The following is a 16,303-nucleotide window of genomic DNA, read 5'->3' on the forward strand; positions in this document are numbered from 1 at the left end:
CGGAAACCATGATGGGCACACGGAAACCATGTTGGGCACACGAAGACCATGATGGGCACACGGAAACCATGATGGGCACATGAAGACCATGATGGGCACACGGAAACCATGATGGGCACACGGAAACCATGATGAGCACACGAAAACCATGATGGGCACACAAAGACCATGATAGGCACACAGAAACCATGATGGGCACACGGAAACCGTGATGGGCACACAGAAACCACGCTGGGCACATGGAAACCATGATGGGCACACAAAGACCATGATAGGCACACGAAAACCATGTTGGGCACACAAAGACCATGATGGGCACACGGAAACCATGATGGGCACATGGAAACCATGATGGGCACACAAAGACCATGATAGGCACATGAAAACCATGATAGGCACACGGAAACCATGATGGGCACATGAAGACCATGATGGGCACACGGAAACCATGATGGGAACACGGAAACCATGATGGGCACATGAAGACCATGATGGGCACAGAAAACCATGATGGGCACATGGAAACCATGATGGGCACATGGAAACCATGATGGGCACACGGAAACCATGTTGGGCACACGAAGACCATGTTGGGTACAGGAAAAACCATGTTGGGTACAGGGAAACCATGTTGGGTACAGGAAAAACCATGTTGGGTACAGGGAAACCATGTTGGGTACACAAAGACCATGATAGGCACACGAAAACCATGATAGGCACACGGAAACCATGATAGGCACATGGAAACCATGTTGGGCACATGAAAACCATGTTGGGCACACAAAAACCATGATGGGCACACGGAAACCATGATGGGCACATGGAAACCATGTTGGGCACATGAAGACCATGATGGGCACACAAAGACAATGTTGGGCACACGGAAACCATGATGGGCACACGGAAACCATGTTGGGCACACAAAGACCATGATAGGCACACGAAGACCATGATGGGCACACGGAAACCATGATGGGCACATGAAGACCATGATGGGCACATGGAAACCATGATGGGCACACGGAAACCATAATGGGCACACGGAAACTATGATGGGCACACAAAGACCATGATAGCCACACGAAGACCATGATGGGCACAGGGAAACCATGATGGGCACACGGAGTCCATGATGGGCACACGGAAACCATGATAGGCACACGAAAACCATGATAGGCACACGGAAACCATGATGGGCACATGGAAACCATGTTGGGCACATGAAGACCATGATGGGCACACAAAGACCATGTTGGGCACATGAAGACCATGATGCACACACAAAGACCATGATAGGCCCACGGAAACCATGATGGGCACACAAAGACCATGTTGGGCACACGGAAACCATGTTGGGCACACAAAGACCATGATGGACACACAACGACCATGATAGGCACACGGAAACCATGCTGGGCACACGGAAACCATGATGGGCACACGAAGACCATGATAGGCCCACGGAAACCATGATGGGCACACAAAGACCATGTTGGGCACACAAAGACCATGATGGGCACGCAAAGACCATGATAGGCACACAAAGACCATGATGGGCACATGGAAACAATGTTGGGCACACGGAAACCATGATGGGCACACGGAAACCATGTTGGGCACATGAAGACCATGATGGGCACACAAAGACCATGTTGGGCACACGGAAACCATGATGGGCACATGGAAACCATGTTGGGCACACAAAGACCATGATAGGCACACGAAGACCATGATGGGCACATGAAGGCCATGATGGGCACACAAAGACCATGATAGGCACACGAAAACCATGATGGGCACACAAAGACCATGTTGGGTACACGGAAACCATGTTGGGCACACAAAGACCATGATAGGCACACGAAGACCATGATAGGCACACGGAAACCATGATGGGCACACGGAAACCATGTTGGGCACATGAAGACCATGATAGGCACACGAAAACCATGATGGGCACACGGAAACCATGCTGGGCACATGGAAACCATGATGGGCACACAAAGATCATGATGGGCACACAAAGACCATGATAGGCACACGAAAACCATGTTGGGCACACAAAGACCATGATGGACACACGGAAACCATGATGGGCACACGGAAACCATGCTGGGCACATGGAAACCATGATGGGCACACAAAGATCATGATGGGCACACGGAAACCATGAAGGGCACATGAAGACCATGATGGGCACACGGAAACCATGATGGGCACATGAAGACCATGATGGGCACACGGAAACCATGATGGGCACACAAAGATCATGATAGGCACACGGAAACCATGATGGGCTCACGGAAACCATGCTGGGCACATGGAAACCATGATGGGCACACAAAGACCATGTTGGGCACACGGAAACCATGTTGGGCACATGAAGACCATGATGGGCACACAAAGACCATGTTGGGCACACGGAAACCATGATGGGCACACGGAAACCATGTTGGGCACACAAAGACCATGATAGGCACACGAAGACCATGTTGGGCACACGGAAAGCATGATGGGCACATGAAGACCATGATGGGCACACTGAAACCATGATGGGCACATGAAGACCATGATGGGCACACGGAAACCATGATGGGCACATGAAGACCATGATGGGCACACGGAAACCATGATGGGCACACAAACACCATGATGGGCACATGAAGACCATGATGGACACACGGAAACCATGATGGGCACATGAAGACCATGATGGGCACACGGAAACCATGATGGGCACACGGAAACCATGATGGGCACACGAAAACCATGTTGGGCACACAAAAACCATGTTGGGTACAGGGTAAACCATGTTGGGTACAGGGAAACCATGTTGGGTACAGGGAAAACCATGTTGGGTACAGGGAAACCATGTTGGGTACACAAAGACCATGATAGGCACACGAAAACCATGATAGGCACACGGAAACCATGATGGGCACACGGATTCCATGATGGGCACACGGAGTCCATGATGGGCACACGGAAACCATGATAGGCACACGAAAACCATGATGGGCACATGGAAACCATGTTGGGCACACAAAGACCATGATAGGCACACAAAGACCATGATAGGCACACGGAAACCATGATGGGCACATGGAAACCATGTTGGGCACATGAAGACCATGATGGGCACACAAAAACCATGATGGGCACACGGAAACCATGATGGGCACACAAAGACCATGATGGGCACACGAAAACCATGATGGGCACACAAAGACCATGTTGGGCACACGGAAACCATGTTGGGCACACAAAGACCATGATGGGCACACAAAGACCATGATGGGCACACGGAAACCATGCTGGGCACACGGAACCCATGATGGGCACACGAAGACCATGATAGGCCCACGGAAACCATGATGGGCACACAAAGACCATGTTGGGCACACAAAGACCATGATGGGCACACAAAGACCATGATGGGCACATGGAAACAATGTTGGGCACACGGAAACCATGATGGGCACACAAAGACCATGATGGGCACACGGAAACCACGATGGGCACACGGAAACCACGATGGGCACACGGAAACCATGTTGGGCACACAAAGACCATGATAGGCACACGGAAACCATGATGGGCACACAAAGACCATGATGGGCACACGAAAACCATGATGGGCACACAAAGACCATGTTGGGCACACGGAAACCATGTTGGGCACACAAAGACCATGATGGGCACACAAAGACCATGATGGACACACGGAAACCATGCTGGGCACACGGAACCCATGATGGGCACACGAAGACCATGATAGGCCCACGGAAACCATGTTGGGCACATGAAGACCATGATGGGCACACAAAGACCATGTTGGGCACACGGAAACCACGATGGGCACATGGAAACCATGTTGGGCACACAAAGACCATGATAGGCACACGAAGACCATGATGGGCACATGAAGGCCATGATGGGCACACGAAAACCATGTTGGGTACAGGGAAAACCATGTTGGGCACACGGAAACCATGATGGGCATACGAAGACCATGATGGGCACACAAAAACCCGAGGACAGCCTACGTAACACTTGCAACAGTTCTGCCTTCCGCTATGAAGGATTGCAGCCGAATATCTCTGACCCCTCCCACGTCCCAGCAACCAAGTATCCAACCCATCGAATTCTGCCACAATTGATTGAGATTAGTGTTCTTAGCATCATATGTCACTCAATGGTTTCTCAAGTCTGAGTACAAAAGTGTAAACAGAAAAAGCATATCAGATATATTTGTATACAGCTCAAGAGTTTCGATCCCAAAACTGGGTTCCGAACTCAAAGCGTCGGTCACTGCAAATTGACCTCACATTGGCTTATCATCAAAGACATGACTCACTTCAAAAATAATACATCCTCTCAGTGGCCACTTTATTAGGTACTCCAACTCGTTAATGTAAATATCTAATCAGCCAGTCACGTGGCAGCAGCTCAATGCATAAAAGCATGCCGACATGGTCAAGAGGTTCAGTTATAACCATATAACATATAACCATATAACCTTTACAGCACGGAAACAGGCCATGTCGGCCCTTCTTGTCTGTGCCGAACTCTTACTCTCACCTAGTCCCATAACCTGCACTCAGCCCATAACCCTCCATTCCTTTCCTGTCCATATACCTATCCAATCTTTTTTAATGACAAAATCGAACCTGCCTCTACCACTTCTGCTGGAAGCTCATTCCACACAGCTACCACTCTCTGAGTAAAGAAGTTACCCCTCATGTTACCCCTAAACTTTTGCCCTTTAGCTCTCAAGTCATGTCCTCTTGTTTGAATCTCCCCTTCTCTCAATGGAAAACATCAACTCTATCTATCCCCCTCATAATTTTAAATACCTCTATCAAGTCCCCCCTCAACCTTCTACGCTCCAAAGAATAAAGACCTAACTTGTTCAACCTTTCTCTGTAACTTAGGTGCTGAAACCCAGGTAACGTTCTAGTAAATCTCCTCTGTACTCTCTCTATCTTGTTGACATCTTTCCTATAATTCGGTGACCAGAACTGTACACAATACTCCAAATTTGGCCTCACTAATGCCTTGTACAATTTCAACATTACATCCCAACTCCTATACTCAATGCTCTGATTTATAAAGGGCAGCATACCAAAAGCTTTCTTCACCACCCTATCCACATGAGATTCCACCTTCAGGGAACTATGCACCATTATTCCTAGATCCCTCTGTTTTACTGCATTCCACAATGCCCTACCATTTACCATGTATGTCCTATTTTGATTAGTCCAACCAAAATATAGCACCTCACATTTATCAGCATTAAACTCCATCTGCCATCTTTCAGCCCACTCTTCTAATTGGCTCAAATCTCTCTGCAAGCTGTGAAAACTTACTTGATTATCCACAACGCCACCTATCTTAGTATCATCTGCATACTTACTAATCCAATTTACCAACCCATCATCTAGATCATTAATGTATATGACAAACAGTTGTTGTTCAGACCAAACATCCAAATAGGTAAGAAATTGGATCTAAGTGACTTTGACCGTGGAATGATTGTTGGTGCCAGACGGGGTGGTTTGAGTATCTCAGAAACTGCTGCTGTCCTGAGATTTTCATGCATAACAGACTCTAGAGTTTACAGAGAATGGTGTGAGAAACAAAACATCCAGTGAGCGGCCATTCTGTGGGTGAAAACACCTTATTAATGAGAGAGGTCAGAGGAGGATGGCAAGACTGGTTCAAGCTGACAGGAAGGTGACAGTAACTTAAATAACCAGACGTTACAACAGAAGAGTTTATTAATTATACCATATTAACTATAACTAACTCAAATCAGATGACAATAGCCGGCAAAAGAACCCCACCTTTTCTCGAGATCAAATCGAGGATCAAAAGTTCAACTTCTGATTTTCTCCAAACTAAGACATAGCATCATCTGAGAGAACCATTGCATCAAAGTGGGAGCAGAGGCATCTTTCCATTTCAATAAAATAGCCCCTCTGGCCAATAATGTAACAAATGAAATTACATGTTAGTCTGATATAGAAAAACCCAGAATATATTGAGGGATTATACCAAACAAAACTGTCAATTTATTAGGTTGTAAATTAATTTTTAAAGCTTTAGAAATTGTAGAGAAAATAGATTTCCAAAACTGTTTCAATACAGAACACGACCAAAGCATATGTGTCAATGTAGCCGTCTCAGTTTTACATCTATCACACTGACTATCAACATTAGGAGACATTTTAGACAGTCTCTCCTTTGTCAAATAGTAACGATGTACAATTTTAAATTGAATTAAATAGTGACTGGCACAAATCAAAGACGAGTTAACCAACTTCAAAATTCGCAACCAATCCTCTGTTATCAAGGTCATTGGGGGAGGTGGGGCATTAGCGGAAGTTAGAGAAGTCGATGCTTTGCTGAACACCTACGCTCTGTCCGCCAGAGAAAGCAGGATCTCCCAGTGGCCACACATTTTAATTCCACATCCCATTCCCATTCTGACATGTCTATCCACAGCCTCCTCTACTGTAAAGATGAAGCCACACTCAGGTTGGAGGAACAACACCTTATATTCCGTCTGGGTAGCCTCCAACCTGATGGCATGAACATCGACTTCTCTAACTTTCGCTAATGCCCCACCTCCCCCTCGTACCCCATCCGTTATTTATTTTTATACACACATTCTTTCTCTCACTCTCCTTTTTCTCCCTCTGTCCCTCTGACTATACCCCTTGCCCATCCTCTGGGTTCCCCCCGCCCCCTTGTCTTTCTCCCCGGACCTCCTGTCCCATGATCCTCTCATATCCCCTTTGCCAATCACCTGTCCAGCTCTTGGCTCCATCCCTCCCCCTCCTGTCTTCTCCTATCATTTTGGATCTCCCCCTCCCCCTCCCACTTTCAAATCTCTTACTCACTCTACCTTCAGTTAGTCCTGACGAAGGGTCCCGGCCTGAAACGTCGACTGTACCTCCTCCTAGAGATGCTGCCTGGCCTGCTGCGTTCACCAGCAACTTTTATGTGTGTGACCAAATTTGTAATGACTGCTTAATCATAGGATATAAATTTAGATTAGAAATCTTGGCCAGTTGTACAGGTAAAGAAGCTCCTAATAACGAGGTTATGTAAAATTGTTTCACAGCTTTCATTTCCAAACCAGCCCAAGGTTGTCATTCATTTTTATAAGTCCAATAGAACCAGGAACACATATAACATATATTAACAGCCCAATAGTACATTCTTAAATTAGACAGGGCAAGACCCCCATCCTTTTTTAATTTTTGTAAACAATATTTTCTAATTCTTGGCCTTTTATTATTCCAAACAAAAGATAAAATAATAGAATCAACCTGATCAAAAACATCTTAGTTAAAAAAATAGGAATATTTTGAAATACATATAAAATTTTTGGTAAAGTCATCATTTTAACTGCATGAATTCGGCCAGCTATTGAAAGTGTAAGTGGATTCCATCTACAAAATAATTGCTTCATAAAATCCACTAAAGGAACCAAATTAGCTTTATAAATGTCTCTGTGATTTTTAGTGATAATAATACCTAAATATTTAAAAGAGTGCGTAACTTTAAAAGGAATGTCATCATATATAGAAGCAGAATCATTTAGAGGAAATAATTCACTTTTATGAAGGTTTAGTTTATATCCTGAAAACTTTCCAAATTCATTTAATAATTTCAATAAGCTAGGAATGGATTCTTCAGGATTCGAAGCATAAACTAAGAGATCATCAGCATAAAGGGAGATCTTATGAATAGGCCCATTTATGGAAATTCCATGGATGTCTTTAGTTTCACCAAGTGGAATGGCCAAGGGTTCCAACACCAAATTAAATAACAGGCAACTTAACGGACATCCTTGTCTTATACCCCGCGAAAGTCGTAGAAAAGGAGATCTGCAATTATTAGTAATAATAGTAGCAATAGGGCTTTTATATATCATTCTAATCCATTTATTAAAATTAGTACCAAAGTTGAATTTCTCTATAACGTTAAATAAGTATTTCCATTCAACTCTATCAAATGCCTTTTCAGCATCAAGAGAAACAACACATTGGGGAGTCTTAGAAAAGGATGAGTATATAACATTTAACAGTCTCTGAGTATTAGAGAAGGAATAACAGCCCTTTACAAAACCTGTTTGGTCCTGAGTGATAATCTTAGCTGGAATATTCTCCAGTCGATTAGCCATTATTTTTGAAAGAATTTTAGCATCCACATTTAATAATGAAATAGGTCTATATGAAGCACAGTCAGTAAGGTCTTTATCTTTCTTAAGATCAAAGAAATAGAAGCTTCATAAAATGTGGGATGTAACTCTCCTAACAAAAAAGAATCTTTAAGTGTTTCCAACATATATGGAGAAAGCACTTTTTCAAATTTTTTATAAAATTCTACAGAATAACCATCCAATCCAGGAACTTTACCAGATTGCATTGAAAGAATAGCTTTCTGAATTTCTTTTTCAGTAATAGGAGTATCAAGAGTTTGTTGATCTTCAACAGATATTCTAGGAAAATCAATCTTTTGTAAAAAGGCATTCATTTCAGAAGGATTAGCTGGAAACTGAGATTTATAAAGTTCAATGTAAAAGTCTTGAAAAATTTTATTAATGTCTTCATAATTACAAGCTAAACTACCGTCTCCTTTACGAATTTTTAAAATTTGTCTTTTAGCTCTAGCTGCCTTTAATTGGGATGCTAGTAGCTTATTATTTTTTATCTCCAAACATATAAAATTGACTTTTCAATTTCAGCAAATTTCTTTCAATAGAATAAGTTAATAGTAAATTATATTGTGATTGAAGTTCAACCCTTTGTTTAAATAAATCAATGTTAGGAGAGATTGCATAAATATTATCCAAGTCTTTACTTTCTTTTGAAACCTTATCTAACTCTATTTGCCTCTGTTTCTTAAGCTTAGCTAAATAGGAGATTATCTGACCTCACAAATATGCTTTAAATGTATCCCATATATCCTTTTATGATACACTTGCACTCGAAGGAGTGTAACAAAGGTTCACTGGGCTGGTTCCAGGCATGACGGATTACCACATGAGGGATGAAGAGATTTGGCCTGGGCTCTCTGCACTGAGAAGAAAACATAGAAACATGGAAAACCTACAGCACAATACAGGCCCTTCGGCCCACAATGCTGTGCTGAACATGTACTTACTTTAGAAATTACCTGGGGTTACCCATATCGTTCTATTTTTCTAAGCTCCATGTACCTATCCAAGAGTTTTTTAAAAGACCCTATCGTGTCGACCTCCACCACCATTCCCGGCAGCCCATTCCACGTATTCACCACTCTCTGCGTAAAAAACTTACCCCTGACATCTCCTTGGCACCTGCTTCCAAGCACCTTAAAACTACGCCCCCTCTTGTTAGCCATTTTAGCCCTGGAAAAAGCCTCTGGCAATCCACATGATCAATTCCCCTCACCGTCTTATACACCTCTATCAGGTCGCCGCTCATCCTCCGTCACTCCAAGGAGAAAAGGCCAAGTTCACTCAACCTATTCTCATAAGGTACTCCCTCCAATTCAGGCAACATCCTTGTAAATCTTCTCTGCACTCTCTCTATAGCATCCACATTCTTCTGTAGTGAGGTGACCAGAACTGAACACAGTACTCCAAGTGGGGTCTGACCAAGAATAATTAGACATTTGCATTAAGCAGCAGGTGAACCTAATAAAGTGGCCCCCAAGTGCACATTAGTGTATTGGCCAGGGTAAAAGACCTCTGGTGTGTGGGTGAACGGTTGGATCTACAGAGAGTTTCTGTTCTCTGTCTCTCTACGCATCTATAAAGTGAGAATACTGTGTGAATGCTTATTGGTGAAGGGCTGTAATTGAACACATTGCTGGGTCACTCCACAGGAGACACCAAGTGTGGGGCTGAGCTCCATGCAAACTGGGTAACATCAGAACGAAGGATTCCTGATAAGCTACGTGGGAGGTTCTTTTTCCCCTCTGGCACTGAGACTGCTAGCCTTGGATTGCAGAATTAGTAAGCATGATAGGAGAAGATAGGAGGGGGAGGGATGAAGGTAAGAGCTGGGAAGTTGATTGGCAAAAGGGATACAAAGCTGGAGAAGGGGGAGTATCATAAGACAGAAGCCCTCGGAAGAAAGAAAGGGGGAGGAGAGCACCGGGGGAAGATGGAGAATAGGCAAGAAGTTATTGTGAGACGGAAAGAGAGAAGAAAAAAAAATTTAAATGAGGGATGGGGTAAGAAGGGGCGGAAGGGCATTAACGGAAGTTAGAGAAATTGATCGAATCATATCTGATTAGAGATGTGAGTAACTTGATTCAAAGTAAAACACACACACAAACCACTCCTATTTGCTGTAAGAAACCATTTAATTATCTCTTATCTTAAAAATGCCCCAAATATCACCTGCGTAATGTTTAATCAAATAGAGAAGCATCGTCACACCCCTGATTTGAGATGGTATAAGAACAGGGGAGCCAGTAGCTCCTCTGTCTGTTCATTGATCTAGACAAAGAGATCATGGCTGCCTGGCAGCTGGCATTCGCTCTCTTCTCTGTCACTCTTCTGTCTGTCTGTGCTGAGACCAAGCACCAAGTTCAAGAGATACAGCAACTTGTTCAAACTCAGCATGCCAAGCCATTGCTTCTGGAGGTTGATACAAGCGACGGTAATTTCCGGAACATTGCAAATTTGGCCGTGGAGATGTTCAGCTCCGAGCAAGGCTTTCTGTACAAGATCTTGCAGTATGTGAATGCCAAGGCACAGGTAATGTCTACAGAACTTACTTTATCCACAAACTCAATCAAAGCTGTTTGACTCAAAAGGCACTATTTCCTGCTGAGGGAGGCACAGTTGAGTATTGGTTCGTGCGACATTATTACAGTGCTAGGGACTTGGGCTGAGTTCTGCCGCTGTCTGTAAGGTTCTCCCCATGACCACGTGGGTTTCCGCCCTGTGACCCAGTTTCCTCCCACAGAACAAAGACGTACTGGGTCAGGAGGCGAATTGGTCACATGGGTAAGTCAAACCAGAGGATGTAGATTACAGGTAAGAGGTAAGAGATTTAGGAGGGAGTTCAGGGGGGACCTCCTTCACCCAGAAAATGGTGAGTACCTGGAATATACTGCTTGAAAGAGAGTGATGCATGCAGTCCGTTGCCTGCTCTGGAACGGGGAATGGACAAGCACTTGCATAAAAGTGCATGAGGTTACTGTGGATGGGTCGAACAGCCTGTTTCCATTCATTATGAGCCGATCAGGGATGCATTAATTCTGGGTGTAGTCACAGCAAGGGATGTGGGGAAGAGCCACAGTTCAGACCCTGGAATCACTTTGTAATAAATGGTTAGGATCTGTGATAAACCCCATAAACTATTTGCTCTACGGTTGTACAGAAGTAATAGTTGATATGCTGCCATTAAATGATTGGAATAATTAAATAATTATCTAGCTGCTGCCCAAACCTGTGGAGTCCCTCCAGCATTCTGTGTGTGTTGCTCTGGATTTCCAGCATACATAGAAACATACATAGAAAATAGGTGCAGGAGTAGGCCATTCGGCCCTTCGAGCCTGCACCGCCATTTATTATGATCATGGCTGATCATCCAACTCAGAACCCCGCCCCAGCCTTCCCTCCATACCCCCTGACCCCCGTAGCCACAAGGGCCATATCTAACTCCCTCTTAAATATAGCCAATGAACTGGCCTCAACTGTTTCCTGTGGCAGAGAATTCCACAGATTCACCACTCTCTGTGTGAAGAAGTTTTTCCTAATCTCGGTCCTAAAAGGCTTCCCCTCTATCCTCAAACTGTGGCCCCTCATTCTGGACTTTCCCAACATCGGGAACAATCTTCCTGCATCTAGCCTGTCCAATCCCTTTAGGATCTTATACGTTTCAATCAGATCCCCCCTGCAGATCATCTGCAGAATCTCTTGTGACTTGTGCTGCAGACTGTGTGCTGTGTTACACAGCTCTGAAGTTTGGATGAACGGAGAACATGTTTTGAAATGTAAGTAGGAACTGGAGTGTGGAGTTGCTATGACAGGTGATCCAGCCAAAGGTGCGAACTCTGACAGAATCAAGGAAAACGTAAAAAGCACAGCCTTTGCACTGTGGGCTTTACCTGGGTCAGAGCTCCTAGCAGATGAGAGGAAAATGTTACCTTTATTTCAGGATGAAGGGAGTACTTGACACTTGACACAGAAGCATTTGTTTTGTTCTTGCTCTAGGTGTTTGAGGGAGTTCTCTACGTTATGGATGTCTTCATTGGGAAGACTGATTGTCCAGCTGTTAGAGCTGGGGCAAAAGCAGAAGACTGCAAAGTCATCCTAGACATAGCCGCATCCAAGGTAAAACTATGTCTTCTCTGCAGATTATAATATTTTAGGTAAATGAATGATTGTCATACTTAAGTGCTTTATTTACTTCCTAGTTCTTCCTGTGCCACTATGTGCTATGGTCCGTTCCTCCTTTTAAAGAGCAAAGGATTCTGAAACAAGACTGTGTGGAAGTTAAGCTGTAACGCTTCCGGCCCGCAAGACCACCGCCTGGAATGAAAGGAAAAGTCTGAGTCCATGTCTAATGATTTTTTCTGTAGTTGTATCAATAGTAATGCAATTACTTTTTACCTGATTGTACAATGAATCACTGGATTAAATAAACCAAGTGTCCTGATGCTTTGGCAATCATAGTAAAATTGAATGCTTTAAGGAGTCAATTCATTGTGTGGGTGTAGTTTAAAAGCCTTGCCCCACCTCACAAACAGCTCCTACATTTTTCTGATGCATGCGATTCCCGGCTGTTGCACTATAATGTACCATATTATTCCATCACTCCATTCACTCAGGCATGCATCCAGTTGTAGATTAATTTTAATAAAATTATTGTTTACTCACTCAATAACTTTCATAGATGTCTTGAACACAGTCTTGCATTTCTCCAGCGTTTGGTACATTCTAGCTTTGATTCGTCATCTAGCCTGTGCCTGCTTCACTCAAGGTACAGGACATCACTAGGTAATAAAGGGGGTTGTTTTAACAGATATCCATAAGCCAGAAAAGAAAGATTCAAATGTTCAAACGTTAATTTATTATCAAAGTATACAACTCTGAAATTCTTCTTCTGCGAGTAACCATGAAACCATAAAGAAAAGAACGGCAGCACGATCATCGACCCCCAAATTCCCCCTCCTCGCACAGAAAACGAACAAAGACGGAGCAGGCACATCGACCCCCAAATCCCCCCCCCGTACAAAAGAACAAATGTAACCCCTGGGAAGGGTCTCACTGCTAACGTACTGGTCTTTCTGGAGAAGCAGTGTTTGGGTTTTGGTTTGAGATAACGGGTGCTTTGGAATGTGAGCTGGGTCTCTGTCCAGCGGGTGATGAAGAGTGAGGATGCCGGAGAGAACCGGTGGTATGATTCGACCCGGTGGGGGACCGAGATTTGACGGAAAAGGTGCCAAAGTCGTTTGAGGATCAGTGAATATTACTTTTTAAAGGAGTTGAGCTCCAACTTGGGCACATTTAACAGTTTAATTATAATGGGACCCTTTTGTTTTTGTTTTTTTTCCTTTTCTTTACTATCCCTTTAGTTAAAATTTATAAATATAATTCCTTTAATCCTGTGCAGTGTGCTGTCTGTTATTTCTTGGCACTGAGTTGTGACAGGGTAGCAAATTACACAGCATCCACACAATCCGAGGTTTGAGGTGGGAGAGCCGTCTCAATCTCACGGGTTTGGTAGGACCGGGGAGCATTCCCCAGATTTACACAGCCAAGGAAACGAGTGGGATTTCATTTGCGGCCGTATAGCGTCGGATGGATTTGATTGGATGCTGTGTGATTGCCCTGAGCATTGATCCAGTGGGTTGTGTCTAAAACTATTGTCCGGTAAAGTGATTATGATGCCTGGTTATGGTGCCGCAGGGTTGAGCAGTCGTGCCAATCCACGGGGTTACTGGTAATGAATGCATGTGTGTTGAGTGGGGTAGACACTTGTAGTCCCAGTGAATTGTTAATTCGGACTTTACGTACCGTCAAAGTATTAGGAACAGTTACGATTGTGGAATGGAGGGTTGATAAAACGGCAGGCAAAAACTTTGCTTTAGTTCAGACTAGCGCTGATGTAACGGCAGTGGGACTATTAGGACCCCGGAAGAGGGGGGGGGGTGCATGAGCTGTCCATACTTTCCAGGAGGAGGGGTGTGTCGACGAGCGTGCTGAATCAGAAGCTGATTTTCCCGTAGCCGGGGGCGGAAACTTTAAACACAAGTTGCTCTTGCTTATGCGGAGCGGGGGGAAGGAGTGGTCTGATGTGGAGGAACTAATGAGTCCTCCAGCGAGGGGTGAGCATTCTGAGTAGGTATCGGCCCTTACCTCCCTGGCGAATAAATGGCAAAGTGGCCGGCTTCAAAGTGCCAGTTATTATAGGCTCAGCATGTTCGAAGCAGAGGGCTGCAAGTGAACGGGTTCCCGCGAGAAGGGGAGCGACCAGTCTTGTCTGTTCTAACTGTGGTGAAGCGGGACATGTCGGCAGGAGTGTGAAGGATGGGAGCTCCGTGTACATAAGCGAAGACACCCAGTGAGGGGAACGCCTGGCGTCTCGGCGGGGAGCACATTCCCAGCAATATATCAAGGAACACCCTAAAGCAAAATACCCTTTTCCTGAAGGCTTAGCGGGGCCAAGCTCCAGCGTGTCGCTACGGATTGAGGGAATTCATGCTAGAGCCATACTCGACACCGGCTCTCAGGTTACTCCCATTTAACAAGCCAGTATTTGATATATTTACCCTTGATGCCACTCAGTGCGTTAGAGATCAGGAGTCTTAGTACGGATGACGATCCATATGATGGCTACTTGTCATTGAAGCTGGAATTTTCGGAGTAGCTGAGGTCCTTGATAAATTAGTGCTGGTTTGTCCGGACCCCGTTGAGAAGGGCAAAGCTGCAATTCATATGGGGCAAATACTCCTATTGTGAGGAGGCTATTGGGAGCCTGCAAGAAGAAAGCTGGAGAGAGCTTTCTGAAAATACTGTCCATTCACCCTGTGTTCCGAGCTGCTTTTGAGGAAGTGCGTGGCCCGAACTGGAGAAGCCCTCGGTTGTACAGGTGAACAGGATGGCAGTGAGTGTCAGGAACTCTTCAGATCGGGAGGTCACCCTCAGGCAGGGGGTGCCAATGGCGCACCTCTTCCCGGTGACGGTAATGTCTAGTGTCCCTGTGAGGCAGGCCGCGGAGAAACGCTCTCCGAAAAGGGGAAAGTTGACTGCCGAGTCATTCAACTCTGGAGACTCCCCGGTACCTGGGGTTGGAAGAGGAGGTTGATAGAGAAGATGTTGAAGCTGGAAGATGTCTTTTCTACTGATGAGCTTGATGTGTGTTGTTCCAAGTGCACTCACCGCACCATCCGGGTGACAGAGGACACCCCGTTCAGAGAAAGGTCATGGGGACTGTACCCCCAGAGGTGGAGGATGCTCGACAGCACCTGAGGAAGCTGGGATCATCACTGAGTCCACTCAGAGTTCAGCTCCACCTTGGAGGAACGTGAAGCGATGCTACCGAAAATGCGGGGCCTCCTGAAATCTGAAGGGTTAAAACTTTCCCTGGACAAGTGCCAGTTCTGCAAGACATCAGTCAATTCTGTTGGGCACATAGTCTCACAGTGGAGTAGCTATGAATCCGGCTAAGATAGAGGTGGTGATCACCTGGCCAAGGCCCCAGACTGTGAGCGCTTGCGTTCATTCCTTGGGTTCTATCAGAGGTTTGCAAAGGGCTATGCGAAAGTGAGTCACCCTTTAAATCAGCTTCCGTGCAGTTACCCTCCCTTGGGGAAGAAAGGGAGGAGGAGGAGGAAAGGAAAGGATGGTAAAGATTATCTTAGCCCTTTGGAGCCTTTTGGACTGAGGTGGGATGTGAAATGTGAAGAGGTCTTTCAGTTACTGAAGGAGCTGCTGATGAAAGCACCTGTGCTGGCTTTTGCAATCCCCTGATTGCTGTATGTATAGCATTCAGATACCAGCAGAGAGGGCTCGGGGGCGTCCTGTATCAGGATCAGGACACCAGGTTGAGACCCGTCGCATTTGTCAGCCGGAGTGTGTCACTCTCTGAGCGAAACTACCCCATGCACAAACTGGAGTTGCTGGCATTGAAATGGGCTGTGGTGGGTAAGTTACGTGACTACCTCTATGGTGCCAAGTTCGAGGTGAGGACGGACAACACATTGACTTATGTTCTGACCTCAGTGAAACTGGATGCCACAGGCCATTGGTGGATAGTGGCGTTGCCTGCCTATGGTTTCAGCCTGA

The 16,303-nt window shown here is 45.2% G+C and overlaps 1 protein-coding gene across 1 annotated transcript; it reads left to right on the plus strand.

Moving 5' to 3' along the window:
- Nucleotides 1–10,504: 10,504 nt before the first annotated feature.
- Nucleotides 10,505–12,850, plus strand: LOC140202251 (cystatin-like). The gene is made up of 3 exons (XM_072267128.1): nt 10,505–10,762; nt 12,227–12,346; nt 12,430–12,850. Exons 1-3 carry the CDS (start codon nt 10,517–10,519, stop codon nt 12,517–12,519), a joined length of 456 nt encoding a protein of 151 aa, XP_072123229.1. The 5' UTR covers nt 10,505–10,516; the 3' UTR covers nt 12,520–12,850.
- Nucleotides 12,851–16,303: the final 3,453 nt, after the last annotated feature.

Source organism: Mobula birostris, chromosome 8, assembly GCF_030028105.1.
Source record: "Mobula birostris isolate sMobBir1 chromosome 8, sMobBir1.hap1, whole genome shotgun sequence".
Taxonomy (NCBI): domain Eukaryota; kingdom Metazoa; phylum Chordata; class Chondrichthyes; order Myliobatiformes; family Myliobatidae; genus Mobula; species Mobula birostris.

Coding starts and splice junctions, on each gene's coding strand:
- LOC140202251 (XM_072267128.1), top strand. CDS start 10,517: ATGGCTGCCTGGCAGCTGGCATTCGCTCTCTTCTCTGTCACTCTTCTG. Junction 10,763..12,226: donor ATGTGAATGCCAAGGCACAG/GTAATGTCTACA, acceptor TTCTTGCTCTAG/GTGTTTGAGGGAGTTCTCTA. Junction 12,347..12,429: donor TAGACATAGCCGCATCCAAG/GTAAAACTATGT, acceptor TTTACTTCCTAG/TTCTTCCTGTGCCACTATGT.